The 26110-nt window shown below is 45.9% G+C and overlaps 1 protein-coding gene across 1 annotated transcript in view; it reads right to left on the bottom strand.

Moving 5' to 3' along the window:
• Positions 1–26110, bottom strand: part of PLCG1 (phospholipase C gamma 1) — a 131865-nt gene that overhangs the window by 27187 nt on the left and 78568 nt on the right. The window contains exons 6-24 of the mRNA XM_075349861.1: positions 24825–24908; positions 24349–24371; positions 22237–22309; positions 19416–19517; positions 19212–19330; positions 19002–19087; positions 18122–18242; positions 17621–17789; positions 15656–15778; positions 15482–15583; positions 14996–15183; positions 11471–11671; positions 11187–11306; positions 10924–11104; positions 10763–10840; positions 10539–10642; positions 9909–10005; positions 9272–9341; positions 9024–9181 (exon numbers count right to left, since the gene is read on the bottom strand). Of these exons, the coding sequence (XP_075205976.1) occupies positions 9024–9181; positions 9272–9341; positions 9909–10005; positions 10539–10642; positions 10763–10840; positions 10924–11104; positions 11187–11306; positions 11471–11671; positions 14996–15183; positions 15482–15583; positions 15656–15778; positions 17621–17789; positions 18122–18242; positions 19002–19087; positions 19212–19330; positions 19416–19517; positions 22237–22309; positions 24349–24371; positions 24825–24908 (2199 nt within the window). The remainder of the gene's footprint in view (positions 1–9023; positions 9182–9271; positions 9342–9908; positions 10006–10538; positions 10643–10762; positions 10841–10923; positions 11105–11186; positions 11307–11470; positions 11672–14995; positions 15184–15481; positions 15584–15655; positions 15779–17620; positions 17790–18121; positions 18243–19001; positions 19088–19211; positions 19331–19415; positions 19518–22236; positions 22310–24348; positions 24372–24824; positions 24909–26110) is intronic.

The following is a 26110-nucleotide window of genomic DNA, read 5'->3' as shown; positions in this document are numbered from 1 at the left end:
GACCGAGAATGCAGTTTGGGGCGGCCGAAAGTCATGAGGAGGCCGCCTTGGAGGCGGTTCCTCCGGCGGTCTTTGGAGGACGTGACTTAGACCGCCATGCAGAAGAGTTCCTCTGGCCCTTCTCTGACCTGTTGGACGTGGAAGATTGGGACCTGGCTGAGGGCCGAAAGGACCGAAACCTCGATCGAATTTTTCGTTGCTGAGGTCTGTTTGGTTTGGACTGGGGTAAGGACGAGTCCTTTCCCTTGGATTGTTTAATAATTTCATCCAATTGCTCGCCAAAAAAACGGTCGCCAGAAAATGGCAAACCGGTTAAGAACTTCTTGGAAGCAGAGTCTGTCTTCCATTCGCGTAGCCACATGGCCCTGCGGACTGCCACCGAGTTGGCGGACGCTACCGCTGTACGACTCGCAGAGTCCAGGACGGCGTTCATGGCGTAGGACGAAAAGGCCGACGCCTGAGAAGTCAAAGACACAACTTGCGGAGCAGAGGTACGTGTGACCGCATTAATCTCAGACAGACAAGCTGAGATAGCTTGGAGTGCCCACACGGCTGCAAAGGCCGGAGCAAAAGACGCGCCTATGGCTTCATAGATGGATTTCATCAGGAGCTCTATTTGCCTGTCAGTGGCATCCTTGAGCGATGAACCATCTGCCACTGATACTACGGATCTAGCCGCCAGTCTGGAGACTGGAGGATCCACCTTGGGACACTGAGCCCATCCCTTAACTACGTCAGGGGGGAAGGGGTAACGTGTGTCATTAAGGCGCTTAGTAAAGCGCTTGTCCGGAAATGCTCTGTGCTTCTGGACAGCATCTCTGAAGTTAGAGTGATCGAAAAACGCACTCCGTGTACGTTTGGGAAACCTAAACTGGTGTTTCTCCTGCTGCGAAGCCGACTCCTCTACAGGTGGAGTTGGGGGAGAAAGATCTAGCACCTGGTTGATGGACGCTATAAGATCATTTACTATGGCGTCCCCTTCAGGTGTATCAAGATTGAGAGCAACGTCAGGATCAGAGCCCTGAGCTGTGACCTCCGCTTCATCCTCCAGAGAGTCCTCATGCTGAGACCCCGAACAGCGTGATGAAGTCGGGGAAGGTTCCCAGCGAGCCCTCTTAGCCGGTCTGGGACTGCGGTCCGTGTCGGAGTCCTCCCCGTGGGACCTAGGTGTCACCCCAGGAGCACTCTGCTGCGCCGACCGAGAGGGGCCTGGGGGCGATGAACTCACAGTGAGGGTAGGTGGAACCTGCAGGTAACAGAGCCGCACAAGAGGTACAGGTTGCAAAATAAGCCTGTGCCTTGGCACCCTTGCTCTTTGCGGACGACATGCTGTTGTCTCCTCTGAGAGTGATCAGTGAGGGTGTATAGCCAAAAGCAAAACAATGCGGCCGAACAGAGAAATGTATACAAAGATAGATATATATACATATATATACACTTCGGCACCCTAGGGGGGCCAGCACCGGGTAACCGGTGTGGCTTACCGACCGCCCAAAGCGGTTGTGTGTCCACCAGATTCCCTGCCTGGGCCTCCCAGAGCTGCAGAGCTCGTTCTGAAATCCTCCACCGGCAGAAGTGATTGTAAAAATGTCTGCCCGAGCTCTCAGGGGAGGAGGGAGCCGTGGGCGGTGACTAATAAAGTGCGGGAATCTGGTGCCCCACAGTGCTCAGTGAGGGGGGAGGAGGACACCTAAGTATGCTCCAGCCCTCACTGCCGACGTCCAGTCGACCGTCCCGCCCTTACCCCTGACTGGCAGGCCCGGGGGCGGGAGTTTTGGTACTAGGCCGCAGAAGCCGGGGACTAAATTTAATAGCACGGCCGGCAAACAGGCGCGGTCGGCGCGGTAGTCCCGGTCGTCACAAAAAAACAGCAGCCGCTGCAGCGTCTGTAACACAGGCGCTCCATGCACCGTCCCCAAGGGGACACAGAGTACCTTTTAGATGCAGGGCCTGTCCCTGATGATACCCAGTCTCCTGTCCGGCAGATTCCCCCAGGGGCTGCGGAGGGAGCCTGGTCCCAGTGAATGGTGACCGGTTAGGATCCCACTTCTCCCAGAGCCTCTAAGGGATGGGGAAGGAAAAACGGCATGTGGCTCCAGCCTTTGTACCCGCAATGGGTACCTCAACCTTAACAGCACCGCCGACTTAGTGGGGTGAGAAGGGAGCATGCCGGGGGCCCTGTTGGGGGCCCTCTTTTCTTCCATCCGATACAATCAGCAGCTGCTGCTGACTAAAATGGGAGCTTGAGTGAATGTGTGCCTCCTTCAACACAAAGCATAAAACTGAGGAGCCCGTGATGCACGGGAGGGTGTATAGGCAGAGGGGAGGGGTTACACTTTTTAAAGTGTAATACTTTGTGTGGCCTCCGGAGGCAGAAGCTATACACCCAATTGTCTGGGTCTCCCAATGGAGCGACAAAGAAAATGGCAACACAAATCATTTTTTTTTTCTTTCAAAGTTCTTAATTAAGTATAAAATAAGCAATAATTTCAAGTACAGAGAGCTGGCAGCTCTTCGCGGCAGCCAAACAAGAAATGGACAGGTCACTTCTTTCAACAACTACAAGGGGTCAGAAAACGGAAGCGGTTAAAAGATGTGAAGATGTGACAAAGAAGGGAATTTTGTTACTTACCGTAAATTCCTTTTCTTCTAGCTCCAATTGGGAGACCCAGACGATTGGGTGTATAGCTACTGCCTCCGGAGGCCACACAAAGTATTACACTAAAAAGTGTAAGGCCCCTCCCCTTCTGCCTATACACCCCCCGTGGGATCACGGGCTGCTTCAGTTTTAGTGCAAAAGCAAGAAGGAGGAAAGCCAATAACTGGTTAAACAAATTCAATCCGAAGGAACATCGGAGAACTGAAACCATTCAACATGAACAACATGTGTACCCGAACAACCAAAAATCCCGAAGGAACAGGGGCGGGTGCTGGGTCTCCCAATTGGAGCTAGAAGAAAAGGAATTTACGGTAAGTAACAAAATTCCCTTCTTCGGCGCTCCATTGGGAGACCCAGACGATTGGGACGTCCAAAAGCAGTCCCTGGGTGGGTAAATTAATACCTCAAGTTTGGACTGTAAAAACAGCCCTTCCCTACATGGAGGCAACCGCCGCCTGCAGGACTCTTCTACTTAGGCTGGCATCCGCCTAAGCTTAGGCATGCACCTGATAACGCTTGGTGAAGGCGTGCAGACTCGCCCAGGTAGCCGCCTGGCACACCTGCTGAGCCGTAGCCTGGTGCCGTAATGCCCAGGACGCACCCACGGCTCTGGTAGAATGGGCCTTCAGCCCTGATGGAACCGGAAGCCCAGCAGAACGGTAGGCTTCAAGGATTGGTTCCTTGATCCATCGAGCCAGGGTGGATTTGGCAGCCTGCGACCCCTTGCGCTGACCAGTGACAAGGACAAAGAGTGCATCCGATCGGCGCAGGGGCGTCGTGCGGGAAATGTAGATTCTGAGTGCTCTTCACCAGATCCAACAATGCAAATCCATTTCATATCGATGAAATGGATAAGAACAAAAGGAAGGTAAGGAGATATCCTGATTGTGATGAAAAGGGGATATCACCTTAGGGAGAAACTCCGGAATCGGGCGCAGCACTACCTTGTCTTGGTGAAGCACCAGGAAGGGAGCTTTGGATGACCGCGCTGCTAGCTCGGACACTCTCCGAAGAGACGTGACCGCTACCAGAAAGGCCACTTTCTGTGAAAGTGGAGAAAGTGAAACATCCCTCAGAGGCCCGCAGGGCGGCTTCTGGAGAGCAATTAGTACCCTGTTCAGATCCCATGGGTCTAACGGCCTCAGTACGGAGGGACAATGTGACAAACCCCCTGCAGGAACGTGCGTACCTGAGGAAGTCGTGCTAGGCGCTTCTGAAAGAATACAGACAGCGCTGGAACTTGTCCTTTAAGGGAGCCGAGCAACAAACCTGTTTCCCAACCCGATTGCAGGAAGGAAAGAAAAGTAGGCAATGCAAATGGCCAGGGAGACACTCCCTGAGCAGAGCCCTAAGGTAAGAATATCTTCCACGTACAGTGGTAGATCTTGGCAGACGTCGGCTTCCTAGCCCGTCACATGGTGGCAATGACGTCATGAGATAATCCTGAAGACGCTAGGATCCAGGACTCAATGGCCACCTAGTCAGGTTCAGGGCCGTAGGATTCAGATAGAAAACGGCCCTTGGGACAGTAAGTTTGGCCGGTCTGGTAGTGCCCACGGCTGGCCGACTGTGAGATGCCACAGATCCGGGTACCACGACCTCCTCTGCCAGTCTGGGGCGACGAGGATGGCGCGGCGGCAATCGGAGCTGATCTTGCGTAGCACTCTGGGCAACAGTGCCAGAGGGGGAAACACATAGGGTCGCTGGAACTGCGACCCATCCTGAACTAAGGCGCCTGCCGCCAGAGCTCGTTGATCGTAAGACCACACCATGAAACTCGTGACCTTGGTGTTGTGCCTAGACGCCATTAGGTCGACGTCCGGCCTCCCCCGAAGGCCCCAGATTTCCTGAAACCCGTCCGGGTGCAGAGACCATTCCCCTGCGTCCATACCCTGGCGACTGAGGAAGTCTGCTTCCCAGTTTTCTACGCCCGGGATGTGAACTGCGGATATGGTGGATGCTCTGTCTTCCACCCACATCAGAGTCCGCCGGACTTCTTGGGAGGCTTGCCGACTGCGTATTCTGCCTTGGTGGTTGATGTATGCTACCGCTGTGGAGTTGTCCGACTGAACTCGGATCTGTTTGCATTCCAGCCGCTGCTGGAAGGCTTGCAGGGCAAGATACACTGCTTAGATTTCCAGAACATTGATCTGAAGGGTGGACTCCTGCTGAGTCCACGTACCCTGAGCCCTGTGGTGGAGAAAGACTATTCTCCACCCTGACAGACTCACGTCTGTCGTGACCACCGTCCAGGATGGGGGTAGGAAGGACCTTCCTTTTGATAATGAGGTGGGAAGAAGTCACCACTGAAGAGAGTCCTTGACCGTCTGAGAAAGGGAGACGTTACTGTCTAGGGACGTCGACTTCCCATCGCTTTGGCGGAGAATGTCCCATTGAAGTGGACGCAGATGAAACTGCGCGAAAGGGACTGCCTCCATTGCTGCTACCATCTTCGCTAGGAAGTGCATGAGGCGTCTTAAGGGGTGTGACTGGCCTTGAAGGAGAGACTGCACCCCCGTCTGTAGTGAACGCTGTTTGTCCAGCGGAAGCTTCACTATCGCTGAGAGAGTATAGAACTCTATGCCAAGATATGTCAGTGATTGGGTCGGTGTCAGATTTAACTTTGAAAAGTTGATGATCCACCCGAAACTCTGGAGAGTCTCCAGCGCAACGTTCAGGCTGAGTTGGCATGCCTCTTGAGAGGGTGCGTTGACAAGTAGATCGTCCAAGTAAGGGATCACAGAGTGACCCTGAGAGTGCAGGACTGCTACCACTGCAGCCATGACCTTGGTGAAAACCCGTGGGGCTGTCGCCAGACCTAAGGGCAGGTCTACGAACTGAAGATGCTATAACGAATCGCAGCAAACGCTGGTGCTCTGGAGCAATCGGCACGTGGAGATAAGCATCCTGATGTCTCTTGATGCTAGGAAATCTCCTTGAGACCTTGAGGCAATGACGGAGCGGAGGGATTCCATCCGGAACCGCCTGGTTTACACTGCTTTTTGAGCAGTTTTAGGTCTAGAATGGAACGGAAGAGCCGTCCTTTTTTGGCACCACAACCAGATTGGAGTAAAAACCGTGATCTTGTTCCTGAAGAGGAACAGGGATTATCACTCCTGGGGAAGTTCTGAAGAATCGAGCCGGAGGACGAGAACAAAACTCTATCCTGTACACGTGAGACAAAATGTGTCTCACCCACCGGTCTTTGACCTGTGGCAGCTAAATGCCGCCAAAGCGGGAGAGTCTGCCACCGACCGCGGATGCGGAGAGAGAGAGAGGGCTGAAAGTCATGAGGAAACCGCCTTGGTAGCGGTTCCTCCGGCTGCCTTCTTTGGTCGTGATTGAGCCCGCCAGGAGTCTGAGCCCCTCTGAGCCTTTTGAGTCCTTTTGGACTAGGAAAATTGGGACCAGCCCGAGCCTGGAAAGGACCGAAACGTCGACTGTCCTTCCTTGGGTTTTGTTTGATCTGGGCTGGTGTAAGGAAGAATCCTTACCCTTGGCCTGTTTAATGATTTCATCCAATCGCTCAGCCAACAGTCTGTCACCAGATAATGGCAAACTGGTTAAGCCCTTTTTGGAAGCAGGAGCTGCCTTCCATTCCCTTAACCCCAAGGGTCTGCGCAAAACCACGGAGTTGGCGTATGCCACCGGCGTACGGCTCGTAGAGTCCAGGACAGCATGAATAGCGTAAGTCGCAATGCATGCGAGGTTAAGGACGCCACCTGCGGCACAGATGTACGTGTGACAGTGTCTATCTGCGCAAGACCAGCTGAAATAGCTTGGAGTGCCCATACGGCTGCGAATGCCGGAGCAAACGACACACCGATAGCTTCACAGACAGATTTCAACCAGAGGTCCATCTGTCTGTCAATGGCATCTTTAAGTGAAGTCCCATCTTCCACTGCAACTATGGAGGATGGCGCGGCGGAGAAAAGCTTGTCTGGATAAGCGTAGCGTTTCTGGACTGCTCCTCTGAGTCAGAGAGGCCCAAAAAGTACTGAATTTACGCTTGGGATACCTGAAATGGAATTTCTCCTGCTGAAGCTGCCTCCTCCACTGGAGGGGCTGAGGGAGAAATATCCACCAGTGTATTGATGGGCGCTATGAGATCATTCACCATGGCGTCCCATTAGGAGCATCCAGAATGAAAGCGGTCTCAGGATCAGAAACCTGACCAGCTACCTCATCATACAGAGAATCCTCTCGCTGAGACCCTGACCAGTGTGTGAAGTCGAGGGTCTCTCCCAGCGAGCTCGCTTAGGCTGTCTGGGACTGTCGTCCGCTGGGATGTATGGGACCCCCTTGGAGCACGGATTAGTTCCAACTGAGGGAGACCGGGGAGCCTTGATTCAACAATGCCCTTGGTCTGAGTCACCGCCTTGGACTGCAAAGTTGCTAGAATTTTGTTCATAGTCCAAGACATTTTATCAGCAAAAAAACTGCAAACTCTGTCCTCTGGACAGTTTCACAGGTGGCCCTCTCTGGGCCACCACTAGCAGAGACTCTACCCATTAGGGGTTAGTGGAACCTGCCGGTAAAACAGCCTCACGTGCGGTACAGACAGCATAGAAAACCTGTGCCTTGGCCCCCTTGCTCTATGCTGACGACATGCTGTTGTCTCCTCAGAGCTATCTAGGGGTATACCGCCAAGAAGCGACCGTACAGCCACAAGTCTCAGCCGCGCCGCAGCCTCCAGCGCGGCAGTTTCCCACAGATAAACTCACTCAGCTAAGCTGCAGTGAGTATAGTCCAAGCGCGCAGCGCTGTTGTCCTCGGCGCACTAACACGCCCAGCAATGCTGGCGTGTGTCTGTGTATGGTCTTGCAAATATAAATACAAGGGTAAAGTACACAAAAAAAACCACTGTGGCAATAGTGGGGTCAGCACCAAGGTGCTGCTTACCGCCCGCATAAGCGGGTAAGTGGTCGCCAGAATCCCTTTGCTGGGTCTCCCAGAGCCTGTGTCCGTTCTCCAGCTTAGATTGCCTGCAGGAATGGCTGCCGGCGTCCTGTGAAGAGGGGCGGGCCGTGGGCGTGCCCCAGACAAGAGCGGGAAACTGGCGTCCCCCTGTGCCCAGTGAGAGGGCTGGAGTATGTAAATAAGACTCCAGCCCTCGGCGCTGATCATTGCACAGCGTCTCGCCCCTTCCCTGACTGGCAGGGTTGGGGGCGGGAACGAAACGTAACTAGGCCGCAAAAGCCGGGGACTAGATTTATAAGCGCTGCCGTCGTAAAAGCGCGGCAGCGCGAAAGTCCCCGGCGCACCACAAGTCTCAGCCGCGCCGCAGCTCCAACAGCGGCTGGCGCGGTAGTTCCCGACACATAAACTCACTCAGCTAAGCTGCAGTGAGTAAAGCCCAAGCGCGCAGCGCTACTGTCCCCGGCGCACTAACACACCCAGCAACGCTGGAGTGTGTCTGTGCATAGACTGTACGGGGACACAGAGTACCTTAACGTTGCAGGGCCTGTCCCTGACGATACTCCGCTCCATTCCAGCAGGATCTCCGGGTCTGTGGATGGAGCCCGGCCTCAGAGCCTGGAGGCCGGTAAGATCCCACTTCACCAGAGCCCTTCAGGGGGATGGGGAAGGAAAACAGCATGTGGGCTCCAGCCTCCGTACCCGCAATGGGTACCTCAACCTTAACAAACACCCGACAAAAGTGGGGTGAGAAGGGAGCATGCTGGGGGCCCTAGTATGGGCCCTCTTTTCTTCCATCCGACATAGTCAGCAGCTGCTGCTGACTAAAACAGTGGAGCTATGCGTGGATGTCTGACCTCCTTCGCACAAAGCATAAAACTGAAGCAGCCCGTGATCCCACGGGGGGTGTATAGGCAGAAGGGGAGGGGCCTTACACTTTTTAGTGTAATACTTTGTGTGGCCTCCGGAGGCAGTAGCTATACACCCAATCGTCTGGGTCTCCCAATGGAGCGCCGAAGAAAGAAGGAAAATGTGCACAGCAATGTTATTTTATGGGGCACTTTTGGAATCTGCCGTGAAAAAGACATTGTGTGCACATAACCCAAGGTTTGGTATCACTGTAATCATAATGGGCCTGGAGAACCATGTTGTCAGGTCACGTTCACTGCATAACATCGTAAAAACAAAACTCCCAAAAACAATGACGGAACTGCGATTTTTTTTTTCTTCATTTTCCCATCTTTCAGTAAATTACATCTTAAAATGAACTGTGCATTCAAAACTAAAATTTGTCCTGCAAAACACAAGCTCATGTACAACTATGTTGATAGGATGATAAAGTTATAGCCCTTGAAAGAAGTGAAGGAAAAAAATTTGGTGCAAAAAAAACAAAAAAAAAAACAAAAAAAAAAAACAAAAAAAACACACAACATGTAGATCTTCATACCCGAGCGTCTGCTGTCTGAGCTGCTTCCCGGATTTTTCTCACCCAGTCTTGCATGTCTTCTGCTGAGTCAGCAGCAACATCAAGTGGAGATCTGGTCACAGATGGGACATTTATAGAGAAAACATATGGGCGATTGTTCAGCCCCTCATGCCGGATAGCTAAAATAAAAGACAAAGAAGTAAATCACCTAGTGGGCTGGAGAAAACCTGCATCTAAATTTTGCACAGATCATGTATATAACACCTTACCAATCTGACAAGATGGCACGTCCAATATTCCGCCAAGGAGGTCTCCTAGAGGGCTGTTCTCATCCAGATGCTGAAAATACAGAATAGAAAATTGTCATAGTTCATGAAATAGATAAACCATTACATAATCTGGTATTGTGCACACCTCAGCCATGACATCTTGAATTTGCATGGATTGCCTAAGGAAACAGCACGGCAGAATCTTTTCAAACTTGCCTACAATGACTGTACTCTGCCTACACCACGATCCTTACACTAGTACCCTAGCCCAAAGCATGGTTGCCCCACATGACACTTCTTAAAGCCCCTGTAGACTGAGCCCTCATGGGCAGGGCCCTCTCTCCTCATGTATCTGTCTATGCCTTGCATTGTTTATGATTATTGTACTTGTACATACTATGTATACCCCTTTTCATATGTAAAGTGCCATGGAATAAATGGGGTTATAATGATAAATAATAAACCTTTACAAGTCTGAAGTTTTGTTTTTGTTTTTTTATTTTAAATATTGGGAATGCTCTGGCACTGAAGACTGTAACCTGCACATTCACCGTGCCTATGTTAGGTCGGATGGATGAGTGCGAATATACCAATTTATATGCGAGTCATGTACAGTCACTTGGGTCTATACACTTACCGGTCGCTCCGGTTCAGGTTCAGGTGGGCTGAAGATCTCCTCCACATAGTTTGAAGGGAACCACATCTGCTTTTTACCACCATAGTCTCCTCTCCACCTTCAAAACAAATAAACGTATATACATCATTATTAATACTATAAGAAAGGTAGTAGCATTAATAGATTCCAAATAGAGACATTTCAGAAATTAAAGGGCTTGTCCACCCCTTATATAAAATAGATACAACCTGGTGAAAAGCTTCTAAAGCCTCCAGCAAGTAACTAATATTGTCAGACGAAAATATGTGATTAGTAACACATGCAGTGACCATGTATTATTTACATGGCGCCTTTCAAAGAAATGGCAGTCTATGTATTACATGGATGGGCAAGGTCATCCAAATCCATGAGCTACTAATACAGAGCATTTACCTGTACCTGGCTCCCAATATTGAGACCCCTTTCCTAAGTTTAACTTTCTGCACATGAGATTTACTAATCTAAGTTGACAATTGTACATGTCTCGGCAATACTGCTGGTCATTGCCGCATTTTGCTCTCCGGGTTTGTACCTTCCAGTGCCCTTTAAAAGACATCTAGGTAGGGGATGGGACAGACATAATGTAAAGAACATGGCAGGCAATGTGCTTACCATCCACCCTCCTGCTTATCCACATTCTGGATGACAGCATTCTTTGTGAAAGTAAGTTCATCCTCTCGTTGAGCTTTATAATCAAACAGGGCCCTAACAGAGCACTGGGGCACAGGAGGAGTGAGATCCAAGGAGAGAAAAAGGAATATTAGGAAGGGAAAAAACAAAGGATTGTTGGTAAAAGGAGACACAGACGTCTAGACACAAGTTTTGTGTAGGAATACCTTGAATGCGGGCATGGGGTTCGGCTCCACATAGAAACCAGGATTCCTCCCCTCATAAAGTGCCCCATAATCTGGTTCCTACAACACAAAAAGTATAGTGAAGGGTGCATACTTTCCAAGATAAAAAGGTCAATATGCAAAATCCCAGATTTACCGCTCACATTTGTGCCGATCTTTTCCAGAGTCTCTTCGTTGATGGGATATCTCAGCTTCATCTTACGGTATAATGGATGCTTCTCAAAATAACTAATGAGATCCACCAAGCTGTCAAACTCTGAACTGCCCAGTACTACACTCTGACCCTCCTGCTGCACCCGGCAGTGCTTGATCTTCCCCTCCGCCCTGCACCAGGTCAAGGAAAGAAATGTAAGAAACGTTGTTCAAAAAGCGGCTCTTGGAACATGCACAATATTCCGCCTCTCACCTGAATGATATTGCATAAGAGTTGGGCTCACTCCTTTTACGCACTAGGAAAGCACCGTCCCGCGGTACTCTCATCAGCATGTGTTCAGCTTGAGCTCGGGTAAGGCTGGCATGGTACCATCTGCAAAAAGAACATTATATACACATTCAAAAAGTAATATGCCGACCGCAAAATTGGTTTGCAGTACCCTTCATGCTCTACAGTAATCATTCCTCTTTTGCCGCCATATAATCCTGCCCATAATTTAACCACAACCACTTATGTCCATTATTCCCATAACTCACTCTTTGCTCTCATGTGCATTGGTTTGTGGAACAGGCTCGGTCAGCCTCATCTCAAACTCATTACACCTCAATGGCATCTGCTGGTAGTGGTTGATCAGTGCGTACAAACTTTCAAAAACAAGGTTATCTGTTAGGAAAAACTTGGGGCTGCCCGCCTCCTGTCTGGAGTGTATCCGACAATGCTGGACTTTTCCATTTCTCCTATAGAACACACAACAAGAAAAAAAAATAAAAAAGGAGTCAAACGCAAACTCATAAATTTGAATATGTCTGAATAAGACGTCAAATGTTCAACTAAGTCCAGTTTGCTGGATAACAAATGTACAAAACAGAATAATGCAACACTGCTTCCTATACCAAGCACAAAATAACTGTACAAACCAAGCACATGCTCTTGGTGAGTAGGCCGAGCATTTTAGTGCACCATGACAACTGCTTAACTTCCATCCATCTCTACTCCGCTCTTTCTTGATTGAAAATTCTGACTACAGTGGGTACGGAAAGTATTCAGACCCCTTTACATTTTTCTGTTTCATTGCAGCCATTTGGTAAATTCAAAAGGGTTCATTTTTTTTTCTCATTAATGTACACTCTGCACCCCATTTTGACAGAAAAAAAAAAACCAAAAAAACAAATGTAAAAATTTTTGCAAATTAATTAAAGAAAAACTTAAATATAACATGGTTATAAGTATTCAGACCCCTTTGCTCAGTATTGAGTAGAAGCACCCTTTTGAGCTAGTACAGCCATGAGTCTTCTTGGGAATGATGCACCAAGTTTTTCACACCTGGATTTGGGGATCCTCTGCCATTCTTCTTTGCAGATGCTCTCTAGTTCCGTCAGGTTGGATAGTGAACGTTAGTGGACAGCCATTTTCAGGTCTCTCCAGAGATGGTCAATTGGGTTTAGGTCAGGGCTCTGGCTGGACAAGTCAAGAATGGTCACTGAGTTGTTCTGAAGCCACTCCTTTGTTATTTTAGCTGTGTGCTTAGGGTCATTGTCTTGTTGGAAGGTGACCCTTCGGCCAAGTCTGATGTCCAGAGCACACTGGAAGAGGTTTTCTTCCAGGATCTCTGTACTTGGCCACATTCCTCTTTCTTTCAATTGCAACCAGTAGTCCTGTCTCTGCAGATGAAAAACACCCCCATAGCATGAGGCTGCCTCCACCATGTTTCACTGTTGGGATTGCATTAGGCAGGTGATTAACAGTGCCTGGTTTTCTCCACACATACCGCTTAGAATTATCACTAAAAAGTTCTTTGTCTCATCAGACCAGAGGATCTTATTTCTCATCGTGTTGGAGTCCTTCATGTGCTTTTTTGCAAACGCTATGCGGGATTTCATATGTATTGCACTGAGGAGAGGATTCTGTCAGGCCACTCTGCCTTTAAAGCCCGACTGGTGGAGGGCTGCAGTGATAATTGACTTTGTGGAACTTTCTCCCATCTCCCTACTGCATCGCTGGAGCTCAGCCACAGTGATCTTGGGGGGGGTTCTTTACCTCTTTCACCGACGCTCTTCAACCATGATTGCTCAGTTTGGCTGGATAGTCAGGTCTAGGAAGAGTTCTGGTGGTTTTTCCATGTAAGGATTATGGAGGCCACTGTGCTGTTAGGAACCTTGAGTATTGCAGAAATTCTTTTGTAACCTTTGCCAGATCTGTGCCTTACCACAATTCTGGATCTGAGCTCCTTGGGCAGTTCCTTTGACCTCATGATTCTCATTTGGTCTGACATGCACTGTGAGATGTGAGGTCTTATATAGACAGGTGTGTGCCTCTCCAAATCAAGTCCTATCAGTTTAATTAAACACAGCTGGACTCCAAAAAAGGAGTAGAACCATCTCAAGGAGGATCATAAGGAAATGGACAGCATAAATCTGAGTGTCTGAGCAAAAGCTCTGAATACTTATGACCATGTGATATTTCAGTGTTTCTTGTTTTGTAAATTTGCAAAAATTTCTACATGTTTTTTTTCTGTCAAGATGTCAAGATGGGGTGCAGAGTGTACATTAATGAGAATTCTTTTTTTTTTTTTTTTTTTTTTTAAATTTACCAAATGGCTGCAATGAAACAGAGTGAAAAACTGAAAAGGGGTCTGAATACTTTCCACACCCACTATATACAGGAATCAGAGGGCAGAAATAGATGGCGAATAAGTAGGTGAGAAGGTTCACTGGACTGCTCGGCTATGACAAGGGCATAGTTCAACAAGGAAAAAAGCGCTCTAAACCGATGTCTTCACTACTGCTAACAGGCCATAGCTGGGTAACAACCAGATGAAAAAAGAATAAAAAAAAAAAAAAAGTCAACAAAAATGGATTTTTTTTAATCAGTGTGCAATGTATAAGAATAAAATAAAAAAGATGGTTTTCCAAGCTCCTAGCAACCAGTCAGTCAAAAGGAAAAAAGCAAGTAGAAGGGACCAGTTATACAGTGGAACCTCGCTTAACGAGTAACCCACTTAACGAGAATTTCGCTTAACAAGCAAAGCTTTCTGTAAATTTGTAACTCTATTTACGAGAAAGCTTTGCTGTACGAGCGAAATCCTCACTGCACACACTTCCGGTTCCGTACATCCAGCGTGCTCTAACCCGCACTTGCAGTACCCACAAACACACACGCACATACAGTATTATGCTCACCTTACCTTCAGTTCTATCGTGGGCCTCCTGGGTCATGTAGTTTGCCGCAAGGACGTCGCGATGTACACAGGAACTAAAAGAACCATCGCGACGTCCTTGCAGCAAACTACATGACCCAGGAGGCCCACGATAGAACTGAAGGTAAGGTGAGCATATAATATAATATAATGTGTACCTTCCGTTTCATCGCCGCCCTCCTGGATCCTTTAGTTCGCCGCTCCGCTCCACTCCAGGCTGTGCATCGGCATTCATAGCGACAAAGCAGGAAATTCCTGTCAGACGCTACTCAAAGGCAGCGCGCTGGCCAATCAGAGGCAAGCGGCTCTGCCTTTGATGTCAGCGCTCTGGCCGCGGAAGTTCCTCCCTCGTCGTTATGGTAACGCGATACACAGCCCGGCCCCGTACCAGAGAACAGCAAGTCCCAGGAGACCGGCGATGCAACGGAAGGTAAGGTGAGCATATAATATGTGCGTGTGCGTGCTTGTGTGAGTTTGTGTGTGTTTGTGTGTGTTTGTACGTGTCTGGAATGACAGAATAGGGGACCAGGATGGGACATTTAACACGTTGTGGAACAAATCGTCTGCATTGCAATGATTTCCTATGGGAAATCTTGCTTTGCTGAACGAGTAACTTTGTTAACAAGCACACTCCCAGAACAGATTGTTCTCGTTAACCAAGGTTCCACTGTATTTTCTTACTGACCCATTGACTTGAATAGGAATATTTTGTTAGTTTTGTTTTTTTTTTTTTTAACTCAATGTTTGCATGGAAAAAAAATAAATAAACCCCCAAAACAAAAAACGACATGTAAAATCTTATGAAGATATGTCAGTGAATAAATAAAAAAAAATCCCTGATATGTGAATAAAGCCTAACACTTACCAGAAAGAGAGAGTGTAATCTCCTACAAATGTTTCACTTTCCCGCACAAGGAAAGAGCCATCTGGGGCTCCGGTCTCGATGCAGTAATCAGTCAAGAGGCGTTCAGCAATGTGACGTCCGTCCCGGCCTGCACCAAGTTTCCCATGAAACCATTTTTCAGCGGAGTGCAACTCAGAACTGTTGCTGACCTGAATAGGATTAATAATATTCTATATAATATATCTTGAGTTAACTTTAAAAACAACAAAACAGATTTGATTTTGTGGCTTAGGAGTGTAAAATTTGCTAATAAATCTAATCCAGTTCCATTTTCGCTCCCTGCGATTTAACTTATTTTTACCACCTACAAATGAATGGGACTTAGTAAGAGCAGGATCTCATGCACTTGGCTCTAAATCTAAAGATCCTCTGTATATTACAGGCATTTCAAGGTGGCCCAAGTCTTCAAATGTCAGCCTATAATGGACTTTCATTAGTCAATCATACTTCCTTCTGCTCCTCTTCATCATCATTGGTTTGTCCACCGGTTGTCTCCTCCGAATAGTAGATCTTGCTGCTTGTAAGTACAAAGAAGTGAGGATACCACTCCTGTACAGAGATGAAAGAATTAATATTGAGTCCACCACACATCACAGGTCACTCTCCTGCTCTAGGACTTACGTGATTTATGGGATCTTGTAGGTACAAGATTCCGTTCTTGATTGAATTGCTTATATCATTCTCGGAATACACGGTAGAAGTTGGGATCTCCTCATAGGTGCTACCCTCAGCAAGCTTCTTGTGCTGTAAAGATTAGATAAAAGAAGTGATAAGGCAGCTATGGCTGACTTAGGGGTGCTTCACACACAGCGAGATCGCTACCGAAATCGCTGCTACGGCACGGTTTTGGTGATGCAACAGTGACCTCATTAGCGATCTCGCTGTGTGTGACACTGAGCAGCGATCTGGCCCCTGCTGCGAGATCGCTGCTTGTTACACACAGCCCTGGTTCGTTTTCTTCAAAGGCGCTCTCCCGCTGTGACACACAGATCGCTGTGTGTGACATCGAGAGAGCGACGAAATGAAGCGAGCAGGGAGCAGGAGCCGGCATCTGGCAGCTGCGGTAAGCTGTAACCAGGGTAAACATCGGGTAACCAAGGTGGTTAGCCGATATTTACCTTAGTTACTAGCCTCCGCAGCTCTCACGCTGCCTGTGCTCCCGGCTCTGGCTCTCTGCACATGTAGCTGCAGTACACATCAGGTTAATTAACCCGATGTGTACTGTAGCTAGGAGAGCAAGGAGCCAGCGCTAAGCAGTGTGCGCGGCTCCCTGCTCTCTGCACATGTAGCGATGTTATGATCGCTGCTGCGTCGCTGTGTTTGACAGCTAAGCAGCGATCATAACAGCGACTTACCAGGTCGCTGTTACGTCACAGAAAATGGTGACGTAACAGCGACGTCGTTGTCGCTGTCGCTATGTGTGAAGCACCCCTAATGTATATGCTGAAGTTTACGACTTCCCCTGACTGGTAGGGGCATAATGAGATTATAATGGAGAAGGATTGAGCATCAAACAATCAGCAAATAAGAGTTCATAAGAATGCCTGTTCCGGTTTGTTGGTCCCAGCAAACATGCATGAAAAATTGTAGCTATCGGCAGCGCATCATCCAACATAAACATGGAATGTGCTGCCAATCGTATGATGCTGCATGGGATCAGAATGATGGTAGCAGCGAACGTACAATTCCCATTAGTAATTCACAGTAAATGAGCCATGTAACGTATCAACACCCCTAACCTCCCCGAAATCTAAAGGGTGATTATGAAAGATAAATAGAATTTGTCAGCAGGTTTTTGCTATGTAATCTAACAGTACAACGAAATAAAAACAGAGAGCCTGATTCCTGTGATGTGTCACTTGGTTTACTGGGTGCTGCAGTTATGATAGTCAGTTTTCTCTGCTGCTAATCTAGTGACACTCAGATGTTGAGCTGTATAACTCCACAGCTTTGTGTGTACATTGCATAGTGACAGAGCGCTGCTAATCAGTGTGCTGGAGGCGTGGATGAACTAGGATGCATGAGGCAGTTACTGTATGGATAATCTCCTGCTTATAAAATACCAAAATGTATTGAAACCGCAAAAACACATCACAGTAAGTGACACATCCCAGTACTCCGGATTATTAATTTACTTCCTAAATGCAAAGTGAGGCCTCATTCACACATCTGTATTTAACCATGTCTGTGAAGAAATGGTACCGTATCATCAGTGTGTCTGTTTTTACCATCAGCTTTTCAACAGATGGATCAATAAATAAGATTACAACGCTTCTCCTATACTTTGCGATGTTAAAATACGTCAATTACGCACGGATGCCATCCGTGTGCTATACGTGTTTTTCATTGCACCATAGACTTTTATTGGCCCTTGTCATCCGTGCTGCTGGTAAAAATCGGACATGGTACATCCAACATGGCATGTGAAGGAGGCCTTAACATCATGACCATGTCAAAGGTGTCCATGGCTTTTAAGACGTCTCTTGCAAAATAGTGACAAGGCAGAAGATAATAAAAATATTTTTATTAAGTCCAGATGGAAACGTCATGTATGTTCAATCTTTTGGAGTAAAGAATAATGCTAACCTTAATGAGGATTTTTCGCTTAAGCTGGTTTGGTGACGGGAGCCCATCAGCATTGACATCCACTGGTTTGGTTAAAAGCATGTCCCCGAACACTTTCTTAAAGTACTGGGCCATATTTCTTTGCTGGGCTATGCTACAATGATCTTCAATTGATAAGATAACTGGATACCTTAAGAATAGAAAATAGCATTGTGTGAAAACAGAGCACAGGTTCTTCTCATAGTTATCAAAATCCTATCCTTAAATGCTTTCTGCCAGCAGCCACCACCAGAGGGAGCTTCAGATATTACTGCATACTGTGTAATAGAGTTTAGTGGATATTCAGTAAACATGCTAGCTCCCTCCAGTGGCCACTTCAGACAGCAGTGGATTTGGAGCTCTGCATCACACATACCTAGTCACCTTCTGATGTGACCCATAAAAGACTATGACCCCTCACACGTATGGTAATGATTTAGGTCATTGCTTAATGGTGCTAACCACCAACTCAGTAACACTTACTCTGAGGTTACAAAGGCATGTTCTTTAATGGTCAAGAGTACTTCAGAAAACTTTATTTTGGTGGTCAGGGTATGGCCATGGTAAATTACAGGCATCCCATCTGGTCCATCCCAGCAATCCACTGGAAAAGATAAAATTGATCGTTATTATGCTCACGATGCACACAAGATCAAGGATGTTTCTTCCCCAGGTTCTGGAAAAGATTTATAAACTGGTTAGGGTTTAAAATAAAATAAAAATGTGTGAAAACTAGAGTTTCCCATTCTAAGCACTCATCAGGGAGTCATTCAGACACTCTAAGGAATCATTTCTACAAACGATGTGCTTAACTGGGTGGCTGCCCAGAAAACGCTGCCAAGCTATCTAGTGATGCCACTTCATCTGCATGTTCTGGTTTAAAATAAACAGTTCCAAAAAAAATGTATCTAGAAAAGCGCCTAAAGCACATATACAGTCCAAGACACCTTGCCACATAGTAATGCCAGCCTCAGTGCACCAACTTGCCCATATTTTCATAGTAGTCCTCATCTCTTGGAAGAGTGACCAAACGCTAATGACTCAGACATTCTAACATCTAAAGAAATATGCTTTTCAGGGATGGAGTACAGTGAAGTTACATCTTCATTTCTGAAAATCTATGATCTGGCAGTTACTGTACTGCCCAAATCAATATAGTTGTTAAAGGTCTTAATCATTTTAAGTAATGTTGCCCACCTGTCTCTGACCACCCAATAAGTCTAAATATTTGGTAATGTTAGACTTTAGTGTGCCATTCCAAATAAGATTACTTATGAATAAAAGTAGATCCGAAGAAAATAAAAAAAAAAATAAAATGTAACACAGGCTCTCCACAAGGTGGCGATCTTGATTCAAAACTTACATTCTATACAGCGGCAGCCCATCCGCAAACAACGGGCATAAGCTTCAAGAGAGGACTCGCTGGAGAACTGATCCCCTGTCAGGTACCTGGTGACAAAAATCACAAGTGAGAAGGTGGTAAAGGTAAATGTACCCAAGAAGTTTGGACGTAAAGAACAAAATGACATAAATGTAAAAAGGAAAGAGGCAAATAACCCCCAAAATTTCTTACGTGTTGTGGGAAGAGGAAATCCAGTAATGGGACAGAGGGTTCTCCATATTTTGGGGACACACAGTGTCCAGCGCCGATTCCCACACAGTGTTCTCTTTGGAGAACAGGAATGTAACAAACTGCAGACACAATAGAAAATGGTAAAAATATCTATCATACGGAGGAGAAAAAAAAAAATGAAAAGTGAAGTTGTAAGGTTGTCACCTCCTCTAAGGTGAAGTACGGCTCCTCTATCTCCCTCAAAGGATCTCGCAGGAAGTGAAACATGAATTCTTGGACCTGGAGAAGGTCAGTTGCCCATTTTTCCTGTAAAGAGTACAAAATAATGTCAAAAAGCAAAAGAAAAATCTATAAACTGTAGAAACCAAGAATGACATAAGAAATGAGATGACCTGAAGCGGTGTTACTGGTCTCCAACCATAGCTACCATCATTCTCTGTCAGAAGTAGTGCATTGACATTATGAGGGGTCAGTGATTTTTAACAATTACTCCATGGTCAATTTTGACATTATGATATAGCCCCAGAGTACACTAAATGGACAAACATATTGGGACACACATCTTAATCTCGGAATTCAGGTTTTTCATTAAGTACAATTTTCACGTGTATAAACTCCAAAGCCAAGCAACACTACTCTGTTCCCTCCTGCTATAGATTCTCATCTCTTGGTATCACAGACTTGGCCCCATCTTGGATCTCTTCATACACAAGACAGGACATTGAACGTCTCCCACTCATACTATCTCCTCCTCCTCATCTTGCCCCCTGTCGGTGTTCCCCAAGGTTCCATTCTAGGACCCTTTCTCTGTTTCATCTACACCTTAGGCCTGGGAAAGCTACGTAGAGTCCTACGGCTTTCAGTATCATCTCTATGCTAATGACAGAGAGATCTACTTCTCTGGACCAAATATCACCTTCTTACTAGTCAGAATCCCACAAGGTCAGTCCACTGTTTCATCCATTTTCTCATATCGATTTTTAAAATGTGGACAAAACAGAATTCATCAACTTTCCCCCATCTCACTCAACCATCTCTCTCTCCACAACAGACCTATCCATCATAGTCAATGGCTGCTCCCTCTCCCCAGTCCTGCAAGCTCGCTGTCTCAGGGTAACCCTTGACTCTGCTCTCTCATTCACGCCATATATCCAAGCCCTTTCCACTTCCTGCTGACTCAAACGCAAAAATATTTCCTGGATCTGTACATTCCTTAACTAAGAATCTGCAAAAACACTAGTGCATGCTCTTATCTCCTGGCTTGCCCACTATAATCTCCTGCTCTGTAGCTTCACTTAACACTCTTGCACACCCTAAAATCTATCCTAAACTCTGCTGCCCGACTAATCCACCTGTGCCCCTGCTATTCCCTGACCTCTCCTCTCTGCCAATTCCTTCACTTGCTTCCCATTGAACAAAGACTGCAGTTCAAAACCCTAACCGTGATATACAAAGCCATCAGCAACCTGCCTCCTCCATACATCTGTGACCTAGTCTCCCAGTACATACCTGCACGCAACCTCCGATCCTCACCAGATCTCCCTCTCTACTCCACTCTGATCTCCTCTTCCCACAATCGCATAAAAGATTTCGCCTGTGCATCCCCCATACTCTGGAACTTTCTACCCCAACAAATCAGATTCTCACCTACCGTGGAAACCTTTAAAATGAACCTGGAGACCCACCTCTTCAGACAAGCCTACAACCTGCTACTAACCTCAATGCACTATACATCTGCACGACTAGCCCTGCCCTCACCTACTGTACCCTCACCAATCCCATTTAGACTGAGCCCTCGCGGGCAGGGTCCTCTCTCTTCCTGTACCAGTCTATGCCTTGTAGTGTTCATGAATACTGTATTTGTTTTTATTATGTATAGCTATTTTCACATGTACAACGCCATGGACTAAATGGCACTATAATAATAATAAAACAAAATATAAAATAAAATGCAGCCCCTCTGCCTTTACTAACATTGTGAAGGAAAGTGTTATTCTAAAGAGCTCACAGATACCAGTGTTGCCCTGTAGGATACCATTATTAAGTCAGATAATGAAACTTCTTCCTTCCTTAATATTTCACAACAGTTAGTGATATTAATGAAAAGTGGATACATTTAGGAACCAGAGCAACTCAGTCACGAAGTGGATACCACATAGGTGATACTGGGGTCACCAAGGACTAAGAGTCATTAGAGTTTATGCGCTATGAACAACTGCAGAGCCCAAACCTCCTGACATTAACAGCAGCACAAAACTGTGTGCCAGGAGCTGTATAATATGGTTTACGCGACTGAAGAGCTTTGTGCAAACCTTACATCACTAAGCACAATGCAATATGTTGGATTGACTGATGTAAAAGCACGCTGCTAATGGAGCCTGGAGCAGCGGAAACATGTTCGGTCATGCTTCTTGATCTGGCAACGTGATGGACAAGTGTGAGTTTGGAGAATACCAGTAGAAGGTTACCTGTCCAACTGCATTGTGCCAACTGTAAAGTTTGGTGGAAGAAGGATAATTTGAGGAGATGGGGACAGTATTTCAGTGGTTGGCATAGGCCCCTTAATTACAGTGAATGGAAATCTTAATCCTTCAACAGATCAAGACAATTTGGACAATTGTATGCTTCCAATTTTGTGAGTACAGTGTGTGGGGGGGGAGAAAAACATCTTCTGTTCGAGCGCGACTGTGCCCCAGTCAACAAAACAGGATCCAATAAGACATGGTTGGGCGAGTTTAGTGTGGAAGAACATGATTGACAGCACAGAGACCTGACCTCAACTCTATCCAACATCTTTGGGATGAACTAGTATAGAAATGGTGAGCCAGGTCCTCCCGTCTAACATCAGTGTCGCAACCCACAAATGTTCTTCTGGATGAATGGTCAAAAACACTCAGACAAACTCCAAAATCTTGGAGATTCTAGCAAATTGACAGTACTTACGGTGATTAGCAACTCCCTTTAAAAGAACCCTCACTCTTTCATATGGTTTCTGGACTCCATACCACATGAACTTGTTGCTTACCTTCTGATATTCCAACAGAAAGCTCTGAAAATCCAGTAATGATACTCGGTAAAGCTCTGGACGCTCTCCACCTCTGGGTGGGACAAATAAATAAAAATCAATGCAATTGAAAGTACTTTTAAAAAGGAAAGGTGTCTGCTATATTATTTTGTGATAAACAAAAGCCATATAGTGATACATATTTTTTTAATTTATTTTTATTCTATGATTGTAGATTTTATTTTAATTTTCTGAAAAATATTATGGGATGGCCATCTTGCCTGTTAGCAGCATACACTTATGCTTTACGTCACCCACAACAGGCCATAAACGGCAAGAGACAGGTTTTGGGCATGCTTTACAACCATTTGTACAGGAGAAGCTTATGGGCAGTGACCATCACTAATTTTATATCCCTCGTTATCTTCTGCATAGGGAGTGTGTTAGCTCTCTTTATTCTGTCTGATGACAATGAGAAGAAAAATGATCTGTACAAAACAAGAATTATCACTTTAATATTAGGCATCAAATAGCCATTTTTTAGGAAGCTTTTTAAGGAAGGATCATGCTCCGAAGCTGCCTAGCAGGGAGGGTGAAGCCGCAATGAAAGGGATTGTGAAAAGACAATGGAACAAATTAATTTACATGTATTATTTATATATCAGATGCTATTAAAATGAAGCTTTATGCAATTCTGCATCTTTGGCTGCAATCGTCAGGGGCCTGGTATAATAGCTCTGCTAGAAAGTAAATGCTGAGGCTCTCCAATCAAATATATATTATGTGCAGTCAGGGACTGGTGTCAGCATTCATTATATATGTACAGCAGACTTCATCATTCCTACCCTACTAATAAATCAACTCTATTTCCTGTGTGCAGCACCTTTTCTAATAATGGCAATCTAAACACGTCTGTGATCATAGAAGTGAGGAGAACCTTCAAATAATAGCAATAGAGCTAGCTAGATTCAAGAGCTGACAGTCAAACTAATAGGGTTCTGATGGCTATGACACTGAGGCATGCTTCCCTACAGATTGTAACTGCAACACAGAACCAAGACCACAATAAGTCCCTACATATATTAAAAAGATTACCGTAGTTTAGTAAAACCGCAGGGGGATGGAATGATCTATACATCCCCCTGTAGAAGAGGATTAGTAGATTATTATTTTCATCAAAATGTATCACTTTGTTAAAAAAAAAATAAAATAGTGACTGATTGAACAGATTTCCATTGTTACAACTGCGTGCTTACGATGGCCATGCACTTCTACCGTCATCTGTTCCTCCCAACTACACACATGACAGAGCATAATTTTTTTATTTTTTTTTTTCTTCTTCTTCATAGCGAAAGAGGAATAAAGTCCAAGAAACCACCAGAAGCAACTGTTTCTTGCAGGAACAAAGGATTGGGCATACCAAAACCCAAAATGCCCAATTCTCCTTTCCGCCAACATCAGTTATTGAGTTTGTGGAATCCCATACACCTTAGATCAGAAGTCCCCAATCTATGGCTGAGTGGCTCACAGATCCATGATGTTTCTTGGTGGGTGAGTTAGTGCCAGTTCTAGCAAACAGGTATGAAAAGGCTGGTGTCCAATTGGTGAGTTTTGAGAGGAGCCTCATACAAAGGAGCAAATCTGGATCCTCACATATTGGCAGGGGGGGGGGGGACTAGGGGGAGGGATAAATATGGTAAAAATTGAAGATACTGCATGTAATGTGAAGTGTCTGTTTAATGTGGGAATACTGAACAGGGGTAAAGTGGGAACCCCTGGATGTAAATATGCTGTCTATAAAAGAGGAAAGGCAAGGTCTCACTAGACTTTCTGTTGGGAAGCTTTGTTTGCAATTATATGGGTAATGCGGGACTCTTGAGTGTCACTACTGTGGGGAAGGGTAGGGGAACTGGAGGTGGCTCACATCCAATCCTCAACCCTAAATGTAGCTCTTAGGGTAGGAAGGATGGGGATCACCACTTTAGAATCCAATTTGAGCTGATCTTTATGCAATGTGTCTTACAGCTTTGGTCACCATAGAGGCACTACTGCTACCAATGACTGTCAGGCCAAATTACCATTATTTTTTATGATCACCTTTGATTTAGGAATAACTCAATTGAGGATACTCACCTTTCCAAGAACGGAAGCGGCATCTAAAAGAAAAGACATAAGTTATGAAGATGAATTACTGTAGAGATGCATACATATTTCTCCAACTAATACATTGTGGTTATGGTACTGTAGGTCTTCAGTAACCATGGCCTACAAAAACGTTAAACGAGCTAATGACTCGAACGACATCCTGCATCTTTACAAACCACAGCAGCCTGCATAATTAGGTCAGCGCCACCTTTCATTTATGTTGCTGTTGTTCCATCAGGGTTAATTGCTTGTTTGTTCGGTTACCTTTAGTTTATCTTCAATTGGCCATTAACAGGTTAAAAATATTAAAAAAGGATAATCATCTATGTCTCTACCACAATCAAATGCCACCGCTTCACCATTACAGATCACTGACTGGAGACAGACTAGATCCGTATGTGGTAAAAAAAAATAAAAATATATATATGTTTTACAGAGACATTGATCAGGTAAACGTTACATACCGTCTTCTGAGCATTGTACATGAGGGAGCGGTACAGCTGAGCAAACTGAGCATAGTTAATTTCTTGGTTCCTCTGTTCCACTTCCTGTAATGAAGGACGGAAGAGAAACAAGTGAGAAAAGGAGAGTATGAATGGGTGATCAAAGTCGACACAACACCCCTATTACTGGCAGTCACTTCCAAGAATATCATTTACATGGTGGTCATTACAATGATATGTTCAACTGCTAACCATACTTGCTGGCTGTTTCACAATCCGTCTCCAAGAACTCATTTGGTGCAGAATTGTGGATGTCCGCACAGGGATAGTTTGACACAGAAGATTTGCCACTGGTTTCACCGCAAAATTACAAAAGGATCAGACCCATTGTGAGAATCCACAAGGATAACATAAGATGGGAAACGAGGAGATAAAAGTGTTAGGGTACGTGCCCTCGATCAGTATTTGCAGTGTTTTGGATGCAGCATGCTTCACCTGCGTCCAAAACACTGCGTTGTACAGTAAAGCATAGTGGATGGATTTCTAGAAATCCCGTGCCCACTGTGCTTGTTTTATTTGCAGCAAATACTGACCTGCGGTGCATCTTTCCAGACCGCAGCATGTCAATTGTTTGCTGTGGATTGGCATGCGTCCTCTGTAGGGAGAACACAAGCGAGAGACCGCAGCACACTGACCCTGATCGTGGGTACAAGCAGCTGCGGTCTCTTGCGGAGGAGAGACTCGCGGCCCCACAGGACAGGACCCGCTGCGTCCAGGACGCAGTGAGTCCTGATCGTGGGTACATACCCTTAAACATACTAGTGATCACAAGAAGTTAGGTACACCATAGTGAAAAATCCTACTTTAAGAAAACAAGAGTATTAGGGCTACGATGAAAAGACAATAGGAAGGTAAAAGAGGGGACAAAAAACCCTCTATACTTCCTTTCCAAAATAAGCAGTGCCACAAAGAGATTCTAAGGGAGCAATCTATAATAAAAGCTATATATTCCAAGGAGATCCCGAAAGAGGTCCAATGATGCCAAGAATGAAGGCATTTTTCCTGACTAATCTCATAAATCTCTCCATTTGCTTCATATCCTGAACTATATGGAAACGAAGATGCATTGTAGGTGGCTTTACTCATTTCCACAAGGCTGTGATAGAAGAATGAAAAGGCAAAAGGAGGTTGTGAATTAATCATTTTCTGAAGGAGCACAGAGGATTATTGAAACATGGAGCAGGATAGGACAGTCTGCAAATTTTGAAGAAATGCTCCAAGCTGACTACCGAAATTCAGAATTTGAC

This window comes from Anomaloglossus baeobatrachus, chromosome 5 (assembly GCF_048569485.1).
Source record: "Anomaloglossus baeobatrachus isolate aAnoBae1 chromosome 5, aAnoBae1.hap1, whole genome shotgun sequence".
Classification (NCBI taxonomy): Eukaryota; Metazoa; Chordata; class Amphibia; order Anura; family Aromobatidae; genus Anomaloglossus; species Anomaloglossus baeobatrachus.
Note: the sequence above shows the minus strand (reverse complement) of the source record. Positions and strands in the feature narration are given on the sequence as shown.